The sequence below is a fragment of the Pelophylax lessonae genome (genome assembly GCF_965119305.1).
Source record: "Pelophylax lessonae genome assembly, chromosome: 4".
Lineage (NCBI taxonomy): Eukaryota > Metazoa > Chordata > Amphibia > Anura > Ranidae > Pelophylax > Pelophylax lessonae.
The window spans coordinates 466,147,685-466,165,184 of NC_138771.1; the positions used below are offsets into that span (position 1 = coordinate 466,147,685).

General features: G+C 43.1%; 1 protein-coding gene across 1 annotated transcript in view; it reads left to right on the top strand.

Moving 5' to 3' along the window:
• NIPAL4 (NIPA like domain containing 4) overlaps positions 1-17,500 on the top strand; it is a gene marked incomplete at both ends in the record, with an annotated part of 28,218 nt that overhangs the window by 6,999 nt on the left and 3,719 nt on the right. The window contains 2 exons of the mRNA XM_082256346.1: positions 10,511-10,756; positions 12,918-12,974. Coding sequence (XP_082112472.1) covers positions 10,511-10,756; positions 12,918-12,974 — 303 coding nt within the window. The remainder of the gene's footprint in view (positions 1-10,510; positions 10,757-12,917; positions 12,975-17,500) is intronic.

The window sequence follows — 17,500 nt, forward strand, 5'->3', positions numbered from 1 at the left end:
TGAAATCGCCCCTGAAGTTGCCAAAAGTTGTGCAGGAACTACTTTTCGGAATCAGTGCCGCACCAATTCAGACAGTGCCTTTGATGGCGATAGGCTGCAATTTTGGCATGCGATTTTACACGTCAAATTGGCCTAATGTGAACGGGAGCTCAAAACGATTGGTAATGCACTTAACATGCGTTGTAACACACAAGTGTGAAGTGGCCCTTATGACTTTTTTTTTTTTTTTGGTGTGTTAGACTCCACTGGACATTTAAGCCCCTGTGCATGGGATTCTCCATTTTTTTTATTTTTATTTGGGGGGGCGGCAGAAAGCGCAGGCACATCATCCACTGCCAGCAGTCTATGCACCGATTAGAGGCTGACACTTGCTTTGGCTGGTCAGTGCACCAAGTGGTACTAACATTTACGTCCGTAGGCACCCAGAATGCGTTTTGGGCATTTGTCCCTGAGCGCATGCTGCCCTAAATATTAGTACTATTCCGTGCACCACCCAGCAGTTCTGTCAGAGTTTTACAGGTGGTGTTCCTGCGCCTTCCGCCTGCAGGAAAATGACAGAATTTCATGCACGGGGCTAAAAGGCCAGTGTGTATGAGGCACTTGGAAATGTGCATACTGCGGTGCAATGTGTCGCAGTGCTAATCAAAGCACTATTAGGCTCTATTCACACCAATGCTGTTTTTGCAGAAACGCAGAATATTATTTTTAACATGGGTTCCTATGGAACGTGTTCACATCAATGCTTTTTTGTGCCTCTGCGTTTCTGGAAAGGGTCAGGGACTTTTTTAATGATACACTGGTGCTTTTTTTGGTTCAATAAACTTCAATGGGGACGCTGAGAAAAGCATGTAGTGTGTATTTATCGTGATTTGAGTTTAATCTGCCCAGCAACAAATTTGCCTCCCCACCCCAAAAAAAAAAGCAGTAAAAACCGCAAAAAGTACTGCAGAAACTCTCAAAAGCAAACTGCATAGGTGTGAATAGAGCCTTCTGGATACACACTATACATCTTTTGTTGTTTAATTTCCTTTTTAGATTTACCTTCCAACTATGTAGTGCAAGGGCCTGCCTGATTGCATAACAATTCAAAGTGTTTAGGTTTGACCTCATATTATAAGGCTTTGGAAAATTGTATAGTGTGCATCCAGCTTAAAGCTGGATACACACTATACAACTTTTGTTGTTAGATTTCCTTTAGATTTAAGCCCCGTACACACGCAACGATTATCGGCCGACTTTTGTCCAGAGTGGTTTTTTGTTGGTTGGAATGTGCCTAGACTGCACACGAATTTTCTCGCCCAACAAAACTCTACTTCAGAAGTGATGTCATGTGTTGGTTTGCTTTCTTTGTGTTCTTTCTTCTCTGAGCATGCCCAGTCTTGCTCATCAGATTTTTCCCTGTCGAAATCTGTACTGACTGCACGAAAATTGGCCGTGTTTTGACGGCAGACAAAAATGTTATAGCCTGCACACCAGATTTTTTTTCGGCCAAAAAGCCGGAGTCGGTTGTCGGAAGCATCATACTAACAAGCCGAAAATCGGCAGGTTGGACGAAGATTCCCTGCCAATTTTCGACGCGTGTGTACAAGGCTTAACTTTCAACTATGTAGTGCAAGGGCCTGCCTGATTGCATAGAAATTGAAAGTGTTTAGATTTGACCTCATATTATCTGGTTTTGGTAAATCTAAAGGAAAAATCTAAAGACGATTGTATAGTGTGTATGGCCCATTACAGTGCTGCAGCACACCAAACACACCTGTGCTGTGTTAAATAAAAGGGGTCTGTGTGTGCTATTTAGTGTATTAAAATAAATAGAGAAATGGAGTGACTCTAGTGTGCCATGCTCAATACGGCTGGGCACTATTGAATTGTACCCCTCTACTGATTACCTAAATGTGATTTAAATTTTGTACCCTTACACGTTGTTATATCTGCAATAGATCTTTGACATTTTCCCATATTGTTTCTTCTTGTTGTACAATTTTTCGCTGGTCTTGCCTGGATACTTTTTCGTCTAAAAAAAAAATTTTTTTTTAAAGTATAAGGCCTCTGTTATGCGGAATCCGCCTGCTCAGCGGATGATCTCTCCACTGATCCCTGCTGAGCAGGCGGGTGACCGGTTCTGTCCACTCCTCTATAGGGCCAATCAGATGGAAACTAACCACCTGTCCAATTCCATGCGATCCACCGGATGGATTGAAAATAGGACCACTATCTGTCTGTTTTTGGCAAACCGGATCGGATGGTGGCAGGTGTCTGCTGACATCCACCGCTCCATGGAGGACCATACAAGGTTCAATCAGAATTAAGTGGTGATCCTGTGAGCTACTATGATATGAGGGTATATTTATACTGCAGTTTGCACTAATCATTCCCCAATCAGTCAGTGTGGATAGCTAAAACATAAATCTAAAGTGCTGCGCAGAAAGTAGGGCATCTAATTTTAAAAACAGAACAATCAATTATTAATGCTTAAAAGTATTCTGTGTAAAAGTGAAAAACGTGCATGATCTCTCCATCCATTAAAAAAAAAAAAAAAAAATTGAATAATACAACTGATGAGTGCGATAAACAATGAACAGTAAATAATATAAGAAATTTGTGAAAGAATGGTGAAAAATGATGAGTATTCCCAATCACCAGTGCTAGTAATCAGTCCGTACCTAAAACAGTGTAAAGGTCAGACGTGCCACCTCCACTCGTGACCCCCCCTAATGGGTGGGTTCTCGCCTCCATGAGTGTGACCTCGCAATTACGTTTGGTCTAATACAGCTTGTTAGCCCCCACAAGTCTTTAGCTACAAATTAGTAGGTTGATCCATCAACCTACTAATTTGCGTCTTTTCACCTGGATAGACTAGTACGCTCTAGCACAAGTCACATGTGAGTGCTACATTTTATTTATTTAATAAAGTTCATTTTTATCATATGATACTTGAATTATGGAGTTGGGTTTTCCCCTTTTGTGAGAGAACTGCCGATTCTGCAAATCGTAGATTGGGAGCCTGTAGCGCGGGAAGCGGAGACCATCTACCATAGCCCTGTGGGGGCTAACAAACTTTATTAGACCAAGCGTAATTGCGAGGTCACACTCATTGGGAGGTGAGAACCCAACCATTAGGGGGGGGGGTCACAAGAGTGGAGGTGGCACGTCTGACAAACCTTTACACTGTTTTAAGTACGGACTGTAAGCACTGGTGATTGGGAATACTCATTTTTCACCAATCACCAGTGCTTACAGTCCGTACTTAAAACAGTGTAAAGGTTTGTCAGACGTGCCACCTCCACTCTTGTGACCCCCCCCCCCCCCTAATGGTTGGGTTCTCACCTCCCAATGAGTGTGACCTCGCAATTACGCTTGGTCTAATAAAGTTTGTTAGCCCCCACAGGGCTATGGTAGATGGTCTCCGCTTCCCGCACTACAGGCTCCCAATCTACGATTTGCAGAATCGGCAGTTCTCTCACAAAGGGGGAAAACCCAACTCCATAATTCAAGTATCATATGATAAAAATGAACTTTATTAAATAATTAAAATGTAGCACTCACATGTGACTTGTGCTAGAGCGTACCAGTCTATCCAGGTGAAAAGACGCAAATTAGTAGGTTGATGGATCAACCTACTAATTTGTAGCTAAAGACTTGTGGGGGCTAACAAGCTGTATTAGACCAAACGTAATTGCGAGGTCACACTCATGGAGGCGAGAACCCACCCATTAGGGGGGTCACGAGTGGAGGTGGCACGTCTGACAAACCTTTACACTATTTTAGGTACGGACTGATTACTAGCACTGGTGATTGGGAATACTCATCATTTTTTACCATTCTTTCACAAATTTCTTATATTATTTACTGTTCATTGTTTATCGCACTCATCAGTTGTATTATTCAATTTTTATTTTTTTTTATGGATGGAGAGATCATGCACGTTTTTCACTTTTACACAGAATACTTTTAAGCATTAATAATTGATTATTCCGTTTTTAAAATTAGATGCCCTACTTTCTGCGCAGCACTTTATATTTATGTTTTAGCTATCCACACTGACTGATTGGGGAATGATTAGTGCAAACTGCAGTACAAATATACCCTCATATCATAGTAGCGCACAGGATCACCACTTAATTCTGATTGAACCTTGTATGTTCATTATATATATTTATTATATGTAGTATAATCTGTCATTTACTGTTCATTGTTTAATGTTTATCACACTCATCAGTTGTATTATTCAATTTTGTTTTAATGATGAGAGATCATGCACGCTTTTCACTATTACATTAAATGAATACTTTTAAGCATTTATAATCTGTTTTTTAAAATTGGATGCACTACTTTATGCGCAGCAATTTATAGGTTCAAAAACTGACGGGTGGACCTGATCGGACAGCCCATGTGAAAGTGGCCTATTGAAAGGCAAACCTCCTCCCTCCCTTTTTTTTTGGTCTTGGTAGAGTGAATGGAACACCTGTCAGGTTTTATTGCTGCCTGTGCCCCCATGAGGGAGATTCCATCCTCTTTATTTGTCCTGTTTACCGTTCTAATCAAAAGTAAAAGAAAATCCAAAATTTTGTATTGATGTCAGAACAGGAATATAGGGGAAATCTTCCAAAGGGGACATTTGTTCTGGTGACTCTCTTGTTGGAGCGATTTCCTCTCACTTCCTGTTTTAGCTATGGGACAGGAAGTAAAGGAAAATCTCCCCAATGGGACACAGTTGGGGAAAAAAAATTCTGACTGGTTAAAACTTCCCTTTTTTACTTTTATCTAAAATAAGGGGGGGGGGGGAGTATTGCATCTAGCTACGCCTTAATGCAATACACCAAATGCACAGTTAAACCCTGAATTAACACGAGGCATAATACAAAGGGGGGGAGGGGCATTGGAAGCACCTGTATGTACTCAGTTATTTAAGGTGGTCTTACACAAATGGCAACTTTAGATCCCAGAGCCACGCTTGGCAACCAGAGGATAGGGATGAGGGTGGGGAGACATGCTTACCCCAAGTGTGATCACAAATTCTGAAGCTTGCATAGCCATACAATAATGCCTTGAGTTTTGGGAAGGATGGGAGATCCAAATAAAGTCCCATTTTACAGAATGTGACTTCACATATGGCAGCCCTTTTGTCAACAAAGGCTTTCTTTAAAGCTATGCAACCTTACATGAATACCTGTGAGTGATTGCCCAGTGAAACTGCCATTGCTAGCTATTGTAAATTAAATGCTAGCTATTGGACGGACTGGAATTTCTTGTCCTTCTGTTTATCTCTAGAGGGACATGCCTAGAACAGTGTAATGTGGAATGTCAGATTATTTTGTCCTGACCAACCATGCTAACTGCAAATTCTATGGCTTTGACACAATGAGATCAGGTTGCACTGACAACTTTGTTACACAGATGATCATTTTGCAAGACCTGAAAACAAGCTACATGTCTACAATAACACCTTGTATAGTCCCAGTTTAAATCACTGGCAGGTTAGGGGTCCTGTTGCATTCTATGATCAATATGTGGCATCCATAGATTTGTTGACACTTTTGACCGGATTGGGCAGTTTTACTGTTTGGTAGGTGGAAGTATTTGGAATCTTAAGTCATTCTAAAACATCCTGCTGTTAGATGTAACCTGAGTGTGGCTATATTTAAACTAGAATAATTCTTATTCTTAAAGTATTGACTTGGACTTTTTTTTATTTTTTTTTTTATTGCATGTGTAGCTGGAGAACCCCGCGCTCTTGTGCACACAAATAAAAGGAGGAAAATAAATAAAATCTGTGTGTGTGTGTGTGTGTGTGTGTGTGTATGTGTAATATATATATATATATATATATATATATATATATATATATATATATATATATATATATATATATATATATATATATATATATATATATATATATATGTGTGTATGTATGTGTGTGTGTATATATATATATATATATATATATATATAATATATATATATATATATATATATATATATATATATGCTCTTTTTTTTTTTTTTTTTTTTTTTTTTTTTTTTTTTTTTCCAGCGGGGGAACGCAGTTCCGGCACCTCCAGGACTGAATGTATGTAATGGCAAGGTGTGCTGCAGGGTCTGTTAATGCTGGTTGCTGGGGATCTATTGTCACTGGAGGGAATTTATTATTGCAGGGGGGTCTGTTGCTGGGGAGATCTGTTTTTGCTAAGGGTGGGTCTTATGTTGCTGGGGGGTCAGTTGTTTCTGGGAGGGATCTGCTGTTGAGGAAGAGGTCTATTGTTGCTGGCTGCTGGAAGATCTGTTGTTGCTTCCGTGGGTCTATTGTTGCTGAGGAAGGGGGTGGTATTTTCTTGTAGGTGGTCCATTGTTGCTGGGGGGGAGAATTTATTCTTCCAGAGGGTCTGCTGATGCTGGCTGCGAGGAGATCTGTTGTTGCTGCTAGGGAGGGGGGTGTTTTGTTGTGAGTGGTCCATTGTTGCTGGCTGCAGGGGATCTATTCTACTGCTTTTCTTGTTATCATTACCAAGCTCAATACAAATTAGTTAGTACCACAGATGTTACTGTATTATCTAAAAGGAGTGGTCTTGGGAGGTGGGTAATAAAACGGTGCTCGGAGGAAGGTAGGGGCGGAGACGAGGGGTGACTTGAAAAGGGGGAGTTCCTGCACCTATGGGGTAGTATCCAGGATCACCCTTAACTTCTACTTATACTAAAACAAATAATTGACACCACACCTTTCTTTTGTTGGAATAAAAAAATGTTTAGGCCGCGGCCATTTATTATTTGTAATAAAACATAAATATTTAAAATATAATAAATATGAAACACTGTAAGCCACCCGATCACCAAGATCTGGGTGCCATTAAATGACACATCAAAACTTTATCCATATCATATAAACATATTGTCCCCCTTTGCAAAATCAAAGGTGACCCTCAAATAATAAATTTAGCCGCGACATCCAAGGGGGGGGGGGGGGGGGGGTTGAAGTTGAGGTTCAATCTTCTTGGTCTTCTTAGCGATGACTGAATGAAAAAGGCGGCAATGAGCCCCCTTAAATAGCCCAATTCTGAACCAGAACCGGCCGGTTTATGGCTCTAAGACCTCAAAATTGAGCGGGAAGCTGACTAACCCACAAAATCTCCCCAGATACAGGGCTAGGTATTGGGCGGGAAAAACCCCTCAGTTCAAAATCTCCCTAGCTACAGACCTACAATGAGCGGGAAAATAGACTCAGGAGGGCCAGGTCAAAAGTTCAAAAGCCCTCTATGACCCAGGCCTACCTCAGCCTATACCTAGCACCTACTTAAATTAATCCATAGGCCTAAAACTAACTCAATAAAGAAACTGCCCTGTTAACCACTTAAGCCCCGGAGGATTTGACTGCTAAACGACCAGAGGGTATTTTGCGATTCGGCACTGCGTGACTTTAATGGACAATTGCGCGGTCGTGCGACGCTGTACCTAAACGAATTTGGCGTCCTTTTTTTCCCACAAACAGAGCTTTCTTTTGGCGGTATTTGATCACCTGTGCGATTTTTTTGATCACGCGCTATAAACAAAAAAAGAGCGTAAATTTTGCAAAAATAGCAATATTTTTCCCTTTTTTTTTATATGAAATTCCCCCCAAAAAAAATGTAAAAATCAAAATTTTTTAATATTTTCGGCCAATTTGTTTTATGCTACCTATGTTTGGTAAAAAAAATCGCAAAAAGCGTATTTTGATTGGTTTGCGCAAAAGTTATTGCGTTTACTAACAAAGGGAAAGATTTTTGTCATTTTTGTTGTTGTTTTTTTTTTTTTTAACGCGTAATGGCGGCGATCTGCGATTTTTTTTTTTGCGGTACTGCGACATTGCGGCGGACAGATCGGACCCTTGACTGACATTTTTGACACTTTTGGGGTTACCAGTGACATTTCTACAGTAATCAGTGCTATATATATGCACTGTTACTGTAAAAATACACTGGTAGTGAAGGGGTTAACTTTATTTGAGAGGGAGGGGTTGTGTGTGTCCCTAGGGGCGTGATTCTAACTGTGATTGGCTGTGGCTTCAACTGTATGCAGAGTGATCAATGGATCTACATAGTAGATCCATGTGATCATCTCTCATACAGAGAGGAGAATGACAGGCAGCTTGTTTACACAAGCTGCCTGACTTTCTCCCTCTCCCCCGCCGATCGCAGAGTGGCCGGCGGCGATCGGGTCCGCCGGTCACACGCGCGGGGGGGGGTCCGTGACCACGCGGGAGCTGGAGCGCGCCTCCGGCGGCGCGCGCTCGCTCCCTAAACCCTCACAGGCGAGCGACGTAGACCTACGTCACTTTGCCTGTGAGGGGCTGACCGCCGCCGTAGATAGTCGTGCGGCGGTCGGCAAGTGGTTAACTACCCCATGGGGAAAATAAGGGCATAAATTATGCCCATTTTCCTTACATGGGGTAGTATCCAGGATCACCCTTAACTTATACTTATACTAAAACAAATAATTGACACCACACCTTTCTTTTGTTGGAATAAAACATTTTTTAGGCCGCGGCCATTTATTATTTGTAATAAAACATAAATAAATATTTAAAATATAACAAATATGAAACACTGTAAGCCACCCGATCACCAAGATCCGGGTGCCATTAAATGACACATCATCAAAACTTTATCCAAAAGACAGGAGGGAATTAAGACCCTCCTGTCAACCCCCACACCGCGGCCTTTTCAATACATGTGCCTAAATTGGAATTAAAAATGTCCAAACCTATTTCTGAAAGGTGGGTGTCATCCGACCTGTATAAACTATCTACCCAACCCTCTAATTCTAAGTGCCTGAAAGAAAAGAAACCCATCTGGGGTAAAAATTTCTCAACAGCTCTATTAATGCGCTTTCGTATTTTCTCCAGCGGTTTAAGGTGTTTAAACTTATGCCACGCTAGTCTTGGGACAATTTCAGAAAAAAACACTAATATCCCGGGGAAGTGCAATTTTTATTAATTGAAAATCATCCCTTATCCTAAAGATCAAGTCTAGCGTCCTATCCTTACCTATATCATTGCCACCGAGATGGACAATGAGCACATCCGGGGGGCAATTAAACTGCAACAACCTAAAGATTGCGAACCGAAACTCGGACCATTTCATCCCTCTTTTGCTAAACCACAATACTTTAAATTTGCTGAGATCCAGACCCAGGTTTTCCTTGTAAGATCTGCCTTCAGCTCTCAATCTTGCCCAGTGTATAAAGGAATGCCCCAGGATCCAAATCACCCGCTGTTGTATCTCGGACCTGCCTGGTGTGTTCCTTGTTCTTCATGATGCTCTCTGCGCTTTACACGGACATCTGAGACTATCACAGTGCAGGTGCATTTATACGGAGACTTGATTACACACAGGTGGATTCTATTTATCATCATTAGTCATTTAGGTCAACATTGGATCATTCAGAGATCCTCACTGAACTTCTGGAGAGAGTTTGCTGCACTGAAAGTAAAGGGGCTGAATAATTTTGCACGCCCAATTTTTCAGTTTTTTTATTTGTTAACAAAGTTTGAAATATTCAATTAATTTCATTCCACTTCATGACTGTGTCCCACTTGTTGTTGATTCTTCACAAACAAATTACAGTTTTATATCTTTGTTTGAAGCCTGAAATGTGGCAAAAGGTCGCAAAGTTCAAGGGGGCCAAATACTTTCTCAATGCACTGTATATTTATGGAATTTTTAATTTTATCTTTTATAATGGTAATGGGGGCTATCAGCGACTTATAGTGGGACTGTGAGATTGCGATGGACACTGACACTTTGTGTGAACCAGTGACCCTAATACTGTGATCAGTGCAAAAAATATGCACTGTCACTGTACTAATGATACTGGCTGGGAAGGGCATTCAAAGGGATTAAAGAGGAAGTAAACTCTAAGCTATTGTTTGTACCTGTGGGTAAACCTATAATGAGGCTTACCTATAGGTACTTTAAATATCTCCTAAATGTGTACCGTTTAGGAGATATTTACACTGCATGCAGCCGATGATGTCCTAGGCGCATGCGCTCTGAAGGAACGGCCACCCGTGCCGTTCCATCCAATTCCTGTGCTGTGAATGGCGGCTCTTCCGCACATGTGCTGGAGTGACGTTATAGTGGCTCCGGCCTGTCACACAGCCGGAGTCCGCAGGCCCGGAAGGAAGACCAGGAGAAGATGGACGCTGCCTCCAGTGATTAGATTGCTTTTGTTTTCAGGTAAGTTTCACATAATGTGCTAGTATGCGATGCAGGAACACAAAATCCATCTCTTGTTTACGTTCTGAGTCTCTGCAAGTGCCAGCTTACATCGAGTGCCTGGCATATGGTATAAGATTATATTGTAGGATCATTGGGTTGGAAGTTTCTCTGACACTGTTATTTGATGGGTTTTATCAGTTGTGAGTGCCTCAAATGCTTAATGCTAATGTATGAATTACTAGTAAAATCTGTGTAGAGGTATGCAATCAATGCAGTGTTGAATGTTCATTTTTTTTTTTTTTGTCTTTTCTTTGCAGGGACATTGGTGACATTCGCCTGCTCCTCACGTCGAGTGGTCTGCCAGATTCTGAAAGAAGCTGACCTGTCTAACGCTACTTGCCAAAACCTGACCTTTGATGCAAGCATTACCTCAAGCAAGACCAATTATGAATTTCTCATTGGCCTGGCACTCGCTGTGTTTTCCAGCTTCCTGATTGGCAGCAGTGTCATTCTGAAGAAAAAGGGGCTCTTACACCTATCTGAGCAGGGCAGGACTCGGGCAGGTAGGAAAACGCAATGTTAATGGGCAGAGGTGCCTGTGGGTTCCCTTTTTTTTTTTTTTCCCTTTCATCAAATTTGGAGCAGTTGCCATTTGTACTGTTGGTTATTTGCTGAGGAGACGCTCTAGACCCATTGTGCTGCTTTTGTGCTAGGTGTCCAGTGCACCCCTGTGCCTTTTAACCACTTCAGCTCCGAAGGTTTTACCCCCTTAATGACCAGGCCATTTCTTGCAATTCGGCTTGCACAGTCATGCGACGCTGTACCCAAATACAATTGATGTCCTTTTTTTTTTTACCACAAATAGAAGTTTCTTTTGGTGGTATTTGATCTCTGCGGTTTTTAGATTTTATGCTATAAACAAAAAAATTTGATTTTTTTTTTTTTTTTTTTCTTTTTTATTGGGAATGTTTTTGTTTTTTTTTTTTTTTTTTTTTTTTATAGCATATTTTTTTTTTTTTTTTTCCAAAATTGTCGCTCCTTTTTCTTTAAAAAATTACAAAGTGTAGTTTATTTGGTTTGCGCAAAAGTGTTTTTTTTTTTTCTTTTGCGGGATTGTGGCGGACAAATCTGACACTAAGTGACATTAATACCGTAATCAGTGCTAAATAATATGCACTGTTACTGTATAAATTACACTCTCAGGAAAGGGGATAATACTGGGGGTGATCAAGGGGATTAAGTGTGTGCCTACCTGTGGGGGGGCTCTGTGAAAGGCACACAGATCGAGGTTTCAGCTTAGCTGAGACACCCAATTTCATTGTGCCTGTCTGACAGGAGAGCTGTCTGCTTTGTTTATAGGCAGGCGGCTCTCCTGTCAGTTTCCCTGAAGATCGCGGGAGGCTGGCGGTGATCAAGCCCGCTCCTCCCGCGGTCTGGCTCCCGCTGTATTTAATCAGGAACTGCGTGCACATAATCGCATAGATCTACGTGATTATGTGAAGCCGAGCCGCCCTGCCACAGTAAATCTGCGTGGGGCGGTCGGCAAGTGGTTAAGGAGGGGTGGATTCCCTCCAGGTATACCTGCCCTCAATCTTTTCATTATTATGTGTGTGTTCCTACTATGGAGGCTCTCAAAATTGATAGTACTGCAGATAATACTGGGGTGCCTTGTCGCAGCTTACTTTATGTATTTGTAAATGTGTGCGAACTAAACTCCTGCTTTTAATGTGATCTATTAGGCAGGACAATTTGGGCTGGTTGGTGAGTTGAGCTAGAAACTTTGTTGTTTTACTTTATACTGTATAACCGGGATCTCCAAACTACGGCCCTCCAGCTGTTGCGGAACTACACGTCACATGAGGCATTGTAAAACTCTGACATTCAGAAATTACTAAGCATGATGGGAATTGTAGTTCCTGGAAAAACTGGAGGGCCATAGCTTTGAGACCCCTGCTATATAACCTGTATATTAGTGTACAAGGGATAGAACCCTTTTCAGGGTTGTATTGCCCGTAAGGGGATTTAAACACACTTTCTGGTACAGAGACATTGCTATGCTACTGTAACTGAAAGTGAAAATTTTGAGTTGTCATTAAACAAGGAGTAGAAGGAAAATATTCCGTGGGGATACTTATTCCAGTGAAAGCAGGCTAAGAATATTTTCCTTGGAGGAAAGTTTCACTTTAATGGAACACAGACAACAAAAAAAATGAATTTGTGGTTTTGCATAGAGAAGGAAAAGGGTTAGGCCCTTTTTCAAGTTTTTATTGCTGTCTCTATTGCCACAGCGGGGACTTGCCCTCTCTATTTGTCTTGGAGACCATTAGCTCTGGTTAAAGTAAGGTGAAATTCTTTGAGAAGTTAGAGCAAGAGGTGAAATCCTCCAATGGCGACACCTTTTCTCAAGACAGCTCTCTAAGCTGGGAATCGAATTCAGAAATTTTCTGTTGTCTTTGGAAAAGGGCAAAGAGAAATCTCTATAGTGTGACACAGGCCGCAAAAATACCCCGGCAGCAATTTTAAGCCTCCCCTTTAAGTCTACTCCAGAAAAGTTTTGGTTTTCTTTGCAGTTTAAGGCTTAATCCCAATATATATGTACAAGCAGTCATGAAGGTTTGTCACATTTTTACCTTTTTTTTTTTTTTTTTTTTTTTTGTCTATTTTATTTATTATTATTATTATTATTATTAATATTATTATTATTTTTTTTTTTTTTTTTTTCAGGTGCTGGTGGACATGGGTACCTGAAGGACTGGCTGTGGTGGGCTGGTCTTTTAACAAGTGAGTGTATTTCTCCGCTCCCTATTCTCCAAACAGGCATGCAAAATGTAACCCAAACAAAGTTATCAGCTAGAATATGGTTTAGGTTCAAATATAAATCTTATGTTCCATACTGCTGTGAAACCGTGTGTAAGGAAAAAAAAAAAAAACTGGATTTTTGACTTGCCGTAAAATCCTTTTCTCTGAAGGTCATTGACAGACACAGCTTTATCTCTTCTTGACCATTGGGTTATGCTCCTCCCTTCAGGTGTAGGACACTAGGCAGGAAAAAGCTTTCACAACACCTAAAGGGCTGTCCCTACAGGCATAACCCCCCCCCCCCCCATACACTCTGCTACAGCCCTCAGTTTCGTTGCAAGCAGTTTTTAGAAGACAGCAACCCCATTCCACTTATAATTAGAGGGGCGGGTGCTGCGTCTGTCAATGAACTGCAGAGAAAAGGATTTTATGGTAAGTAAAAAATCCAGTTTTCTCTATCGTTCATTGAGAGACGCAGCTTCATATCTTCTTAACCATTGGGACATCCCAAAGCAGTATTTGCATGAGGGCTGGGAAAAAAACAACGCATAGAAGAACGTAATTTCCCAAGGCTAAACCTAGCCAATCGGGTAACAAGGAGCTTAACCAGGAACAACTGGAGCTCACCTAGAAAAAACATACACCCTCAAAGAGAGAAAAGTTCTCTTTTTAAACAGCAGCCTGCAAAACGCTGCAGCCAAAAGAGGTATCCGAAGATATCAACACATCTACCTTGTAGAATTTTGTGAACGTGTGCACTGATGACAAAGTTGCAAACTTGCATCACGGACGCCTGATGTAGAAAAGTCCAAGAGGCACTCAGCACTCTAGTCGAATGCGCCTTCACTGGGAAAGGATGAACCTGACCCTTAAGTAAATAAGCATGATCCACTGTCTGTCTGATCCATCTGGATATGGTCGCAGCAGATGCAGCCAATCCTTTTTAAGGTCCTTCGGTAAGGGCAAAAAAGAGTCTGATTTACTGAAAGATTCAGTAGCCGCCAGGTAAACTCTAATTGCCCGAACCACATCCAAAGAATGCAAAGCAATTTCCTTGGGATGCCTGGGCTTAGGACAGAGTGAAGGCAGCACAATGTCTTCATTCAAATGGAAATCAGAAACCACCTTAGGAAGAAACAACTGATTAGGTCAAAGTACCACTTTATCTCTGTGGATCACCAGATAAGGTGAATGGTAAGACAACGCCGCCAATTCAGACACCCTGTGGGCAGAAGTGATGACCACCAAAAAGGCAACCTTCTGAGATAATGTAAGCAGGGGAATCTCCCTAATGTTCTCAAAAGGAGTTTTTTTTTTAAAGAACCAGTAACAGCAAATTTAGATCCCAAGGAGGTAACGGGGATCGCCTTGGAGGCGCCATATGATGCCCTTACTGAATAAAAGTGTGAATCGAGTCCTGCGTAGCTAAAGGATGTTGGAAAATACAGCCAAAAGCCGACATTTGGCCTTTGATAGTGCCCAAAGCCCAACGCTGTTCAACCCCCTTTTTTTTTTTTTTTTTTTTTTTTTTTTTTTTTTTAAGAAAAGTTAAAACCCTAGCTACCGAAAACTAGCAAGGGTGCACTTTCAACGATTCACACCATGAAATGTATGGTGATAGATCTTCCTGGAAGTAGACTTCCTGGCCTTCAATATTGTAGAAATCAGAGTGAGAAAGACCTCTGTCCTTCAATACCTGGCTTTCAACAGCCACGCCGTTAAAGCTAGCAACTGTAAAGCAGGATGGAAGATCGACCCTTGAGACAGCAGATCTTCCCTGAGTGGAAATCTCCAAGGAGCATTGGCGACCAACCTTACCAGGTCTGCGTACCATGACTGGCGAGGCCAGTCTGGGGCCACTAGAATGACTGACTGAAATCCCTTCCACCTGTATTCTGCGCAGCAGCTTTGGCAGGAGTTTCAGTGGAGGGAACGCATAGATCATCCGATACTGACCCTAAGGAGCCACCAGTGCGTCTGTGGCATCGACCAGAGGATCCCTTGACCTGGCCACAAACCTCTGAACCATCTTGAGTCGAGAAAAAAACAGGTCGACATCAGGTGTCTCCCACCGGACACACAGGAGGTGAAACACCTCCGGGGTGCAGGGACCACTCCCCCCCTGATCCAACACCTGACGACTCGGGTAATCAACCTGCCAGTTCTCAATCCCTGGGATGTGCACAGCAGAAAGAGCTGGGACTGACTTCTCCATATAATCCAGAATCTTGGCCACCTCTCAGCCCGCCAAGACACTCTGCATGCCCACTTGATTATTGCTGTACGCCACGGCCGTGGCATTGTCCGATTTGAATCCGGACCAGGCAACCTTGCAGACGAACCATCCAATAACTCAGGCAAAGCTTTATCGCTCTGAGCTCCAAGATTTTTATCGGCAGCTTGGACTCTTCCACCGCCCAGGTCCCTGGGCGCACAGTTTCCCCAGCACTCCTCCCCAGCCTGACAGGCTGACGTTCATGGTTACCACCATTCAATACAATGGCAAAAAGGACTTGCCTTGGCGAAGTGCTGACGAGTGAAGCCACCACAGAAGAGCAGAATTTGTTTTGCAACTCAACCGAATCAAAGCATCCAAGGATTTTGGATCCTTATCCAATTTACGAGAATCTCCTTTTGTAAGGATCTCATGTGGAACTGAGCAAACAGAACCTCCTCGAAGGTTGATGCCATCAAACCCAAGGCCCACATGCAAGTCCACAGAGAGGACAGATTGTTTGCTAGCAACAACCGGATCGTCCCCTGCAATTTGTCCGGGGGAAGAAAGACCCTCAGATCATCCAATCTCATTGACGGTATCAGGGCAGATTATTTTTTTAAACTGATGTTCCAACGAAACTCTTGAAGTGTTCGGACAGTGATACCAACAGGGCTGAGTGAGAGTCCGCCCTCAATAGGAGATTGTTCAGGTACTCCAGTACTGAAATCCCCCGTTGGCGCAGTAATGCCAACACCGCAGCCAGAAACTAGGTAAAGACCCTGGGGGGAGGCGAGATTAGGGGGTAGCACCGCAAATTTTGATAATGCTCCTCTCCTACAGCGGAGAAAACGCTGGTGTCCAGCATAGATAGGGATGTATAGATAACGCGTCCTTGATATCTATGGAGGCCAAAAAGTTTCCCTGGTGTAGGGACACTACTACCGTGTGAATAGACTCCATTCAAAACCTCTGTATCCGCACAAAGGGGTTGAAAGCCTTGAGGTCCAGGATTGGACGCACTTTGTCTTCCTCCCTGGGCAAAGTAAACCGGTTTGAATAAAAACCCTTGAAAACATTCCTGAGAGGGAACCGGCACAATCGCCCTTTGCGACAGCAGATCTTGTACCGCCTCTCGGAGATCCTTTAAACGGTTTGGAGATAGGTGCAGACTGGACGGAAGAACCTGTCCGACGGTTGAGACCTGAATTTGATCTTGTACCCTGATCGGATCAGTTTGTGAACCCATTTGTCCAAAAACAAGTAGGTCCATGGTTCCGGAAAGAAGCAAAGACGTTCCCACATCCCAGAATCTAGTGAGTGCGCCCCTTAATGCAGTATTTGTCTGCAGATCCAGATTGGCCTGTCTTCAGTTTACCTGACCACGTCTTCTTGGAACTCCCAGAAGACCTGAATGGCTTTCCTTTTTTCTTGTGACCCGGATGTACGAAAAAGCCGCCTATGAGCAGTAAAAGGCCCCCGTCTAGCACATGGTGCCTTGCCCTTAGAGGATTGAGGGAGAAGAGTACCCTTCCCGCCCATAAGGCCTTTGATCAACTCATCCAGGGAGGATCCAACAACCTGTTCCCTGTAAACAGAAGTTCATAAAGAGCCTGGTCCGCAGACCAGCTTTTTAGCCAGGGCCGGCCCTACCATGGGACCCAGGCGGCACTTAGAGAGGGGGGCCCTGGCCGCCTCTTCTCTTCGGCTATTGCTAAAAAAAAAAAAAAAAAATAAAAAGTCCACGGCCGGCCTGACATGCACACTGCGCATGCGCCGCCGCCCGGAAAAGCCCCGTAAACGTTCGGCTATTTCCGGGAATAGTCGAACATGTACGAACTTTACCGAGCGGCGGCACAGTGTGCATGTCAGGCCGGCCGCGGACCTTTTGCCGACGTTGGTTTCCCCAAGATTTCCAGTTTCCCCAGGCACTCGGCTCTAAACGGAACTCCACCTCTCGCCTCCCCAGCACACACGGGATTCCGCCCCTCCAGCCTTCTGCACTCCAGCTCCACCTCCCCAGCACACACGGGATTCCGCCCCTCCAGCCTCCTGCACTCCAGCTCTGACTCCCCAGCCATTTTTAAATCCTAAGGCGCCCTTTAGGAACAGGTAAGTGAGACTGCTCCACACACACAGCCACACTACCTGCCATAATGCTGGGCTGCAGGCATACTACAGAAGATGCTGCTCTCCTGTAGTATACACTCAGACCCGCATTCTCCTGTACCATGCCCGCAGCACTGCGTTCTCCTGTACCATGCCCGCAGCCCCGCGTTCTCCTGTACCATGC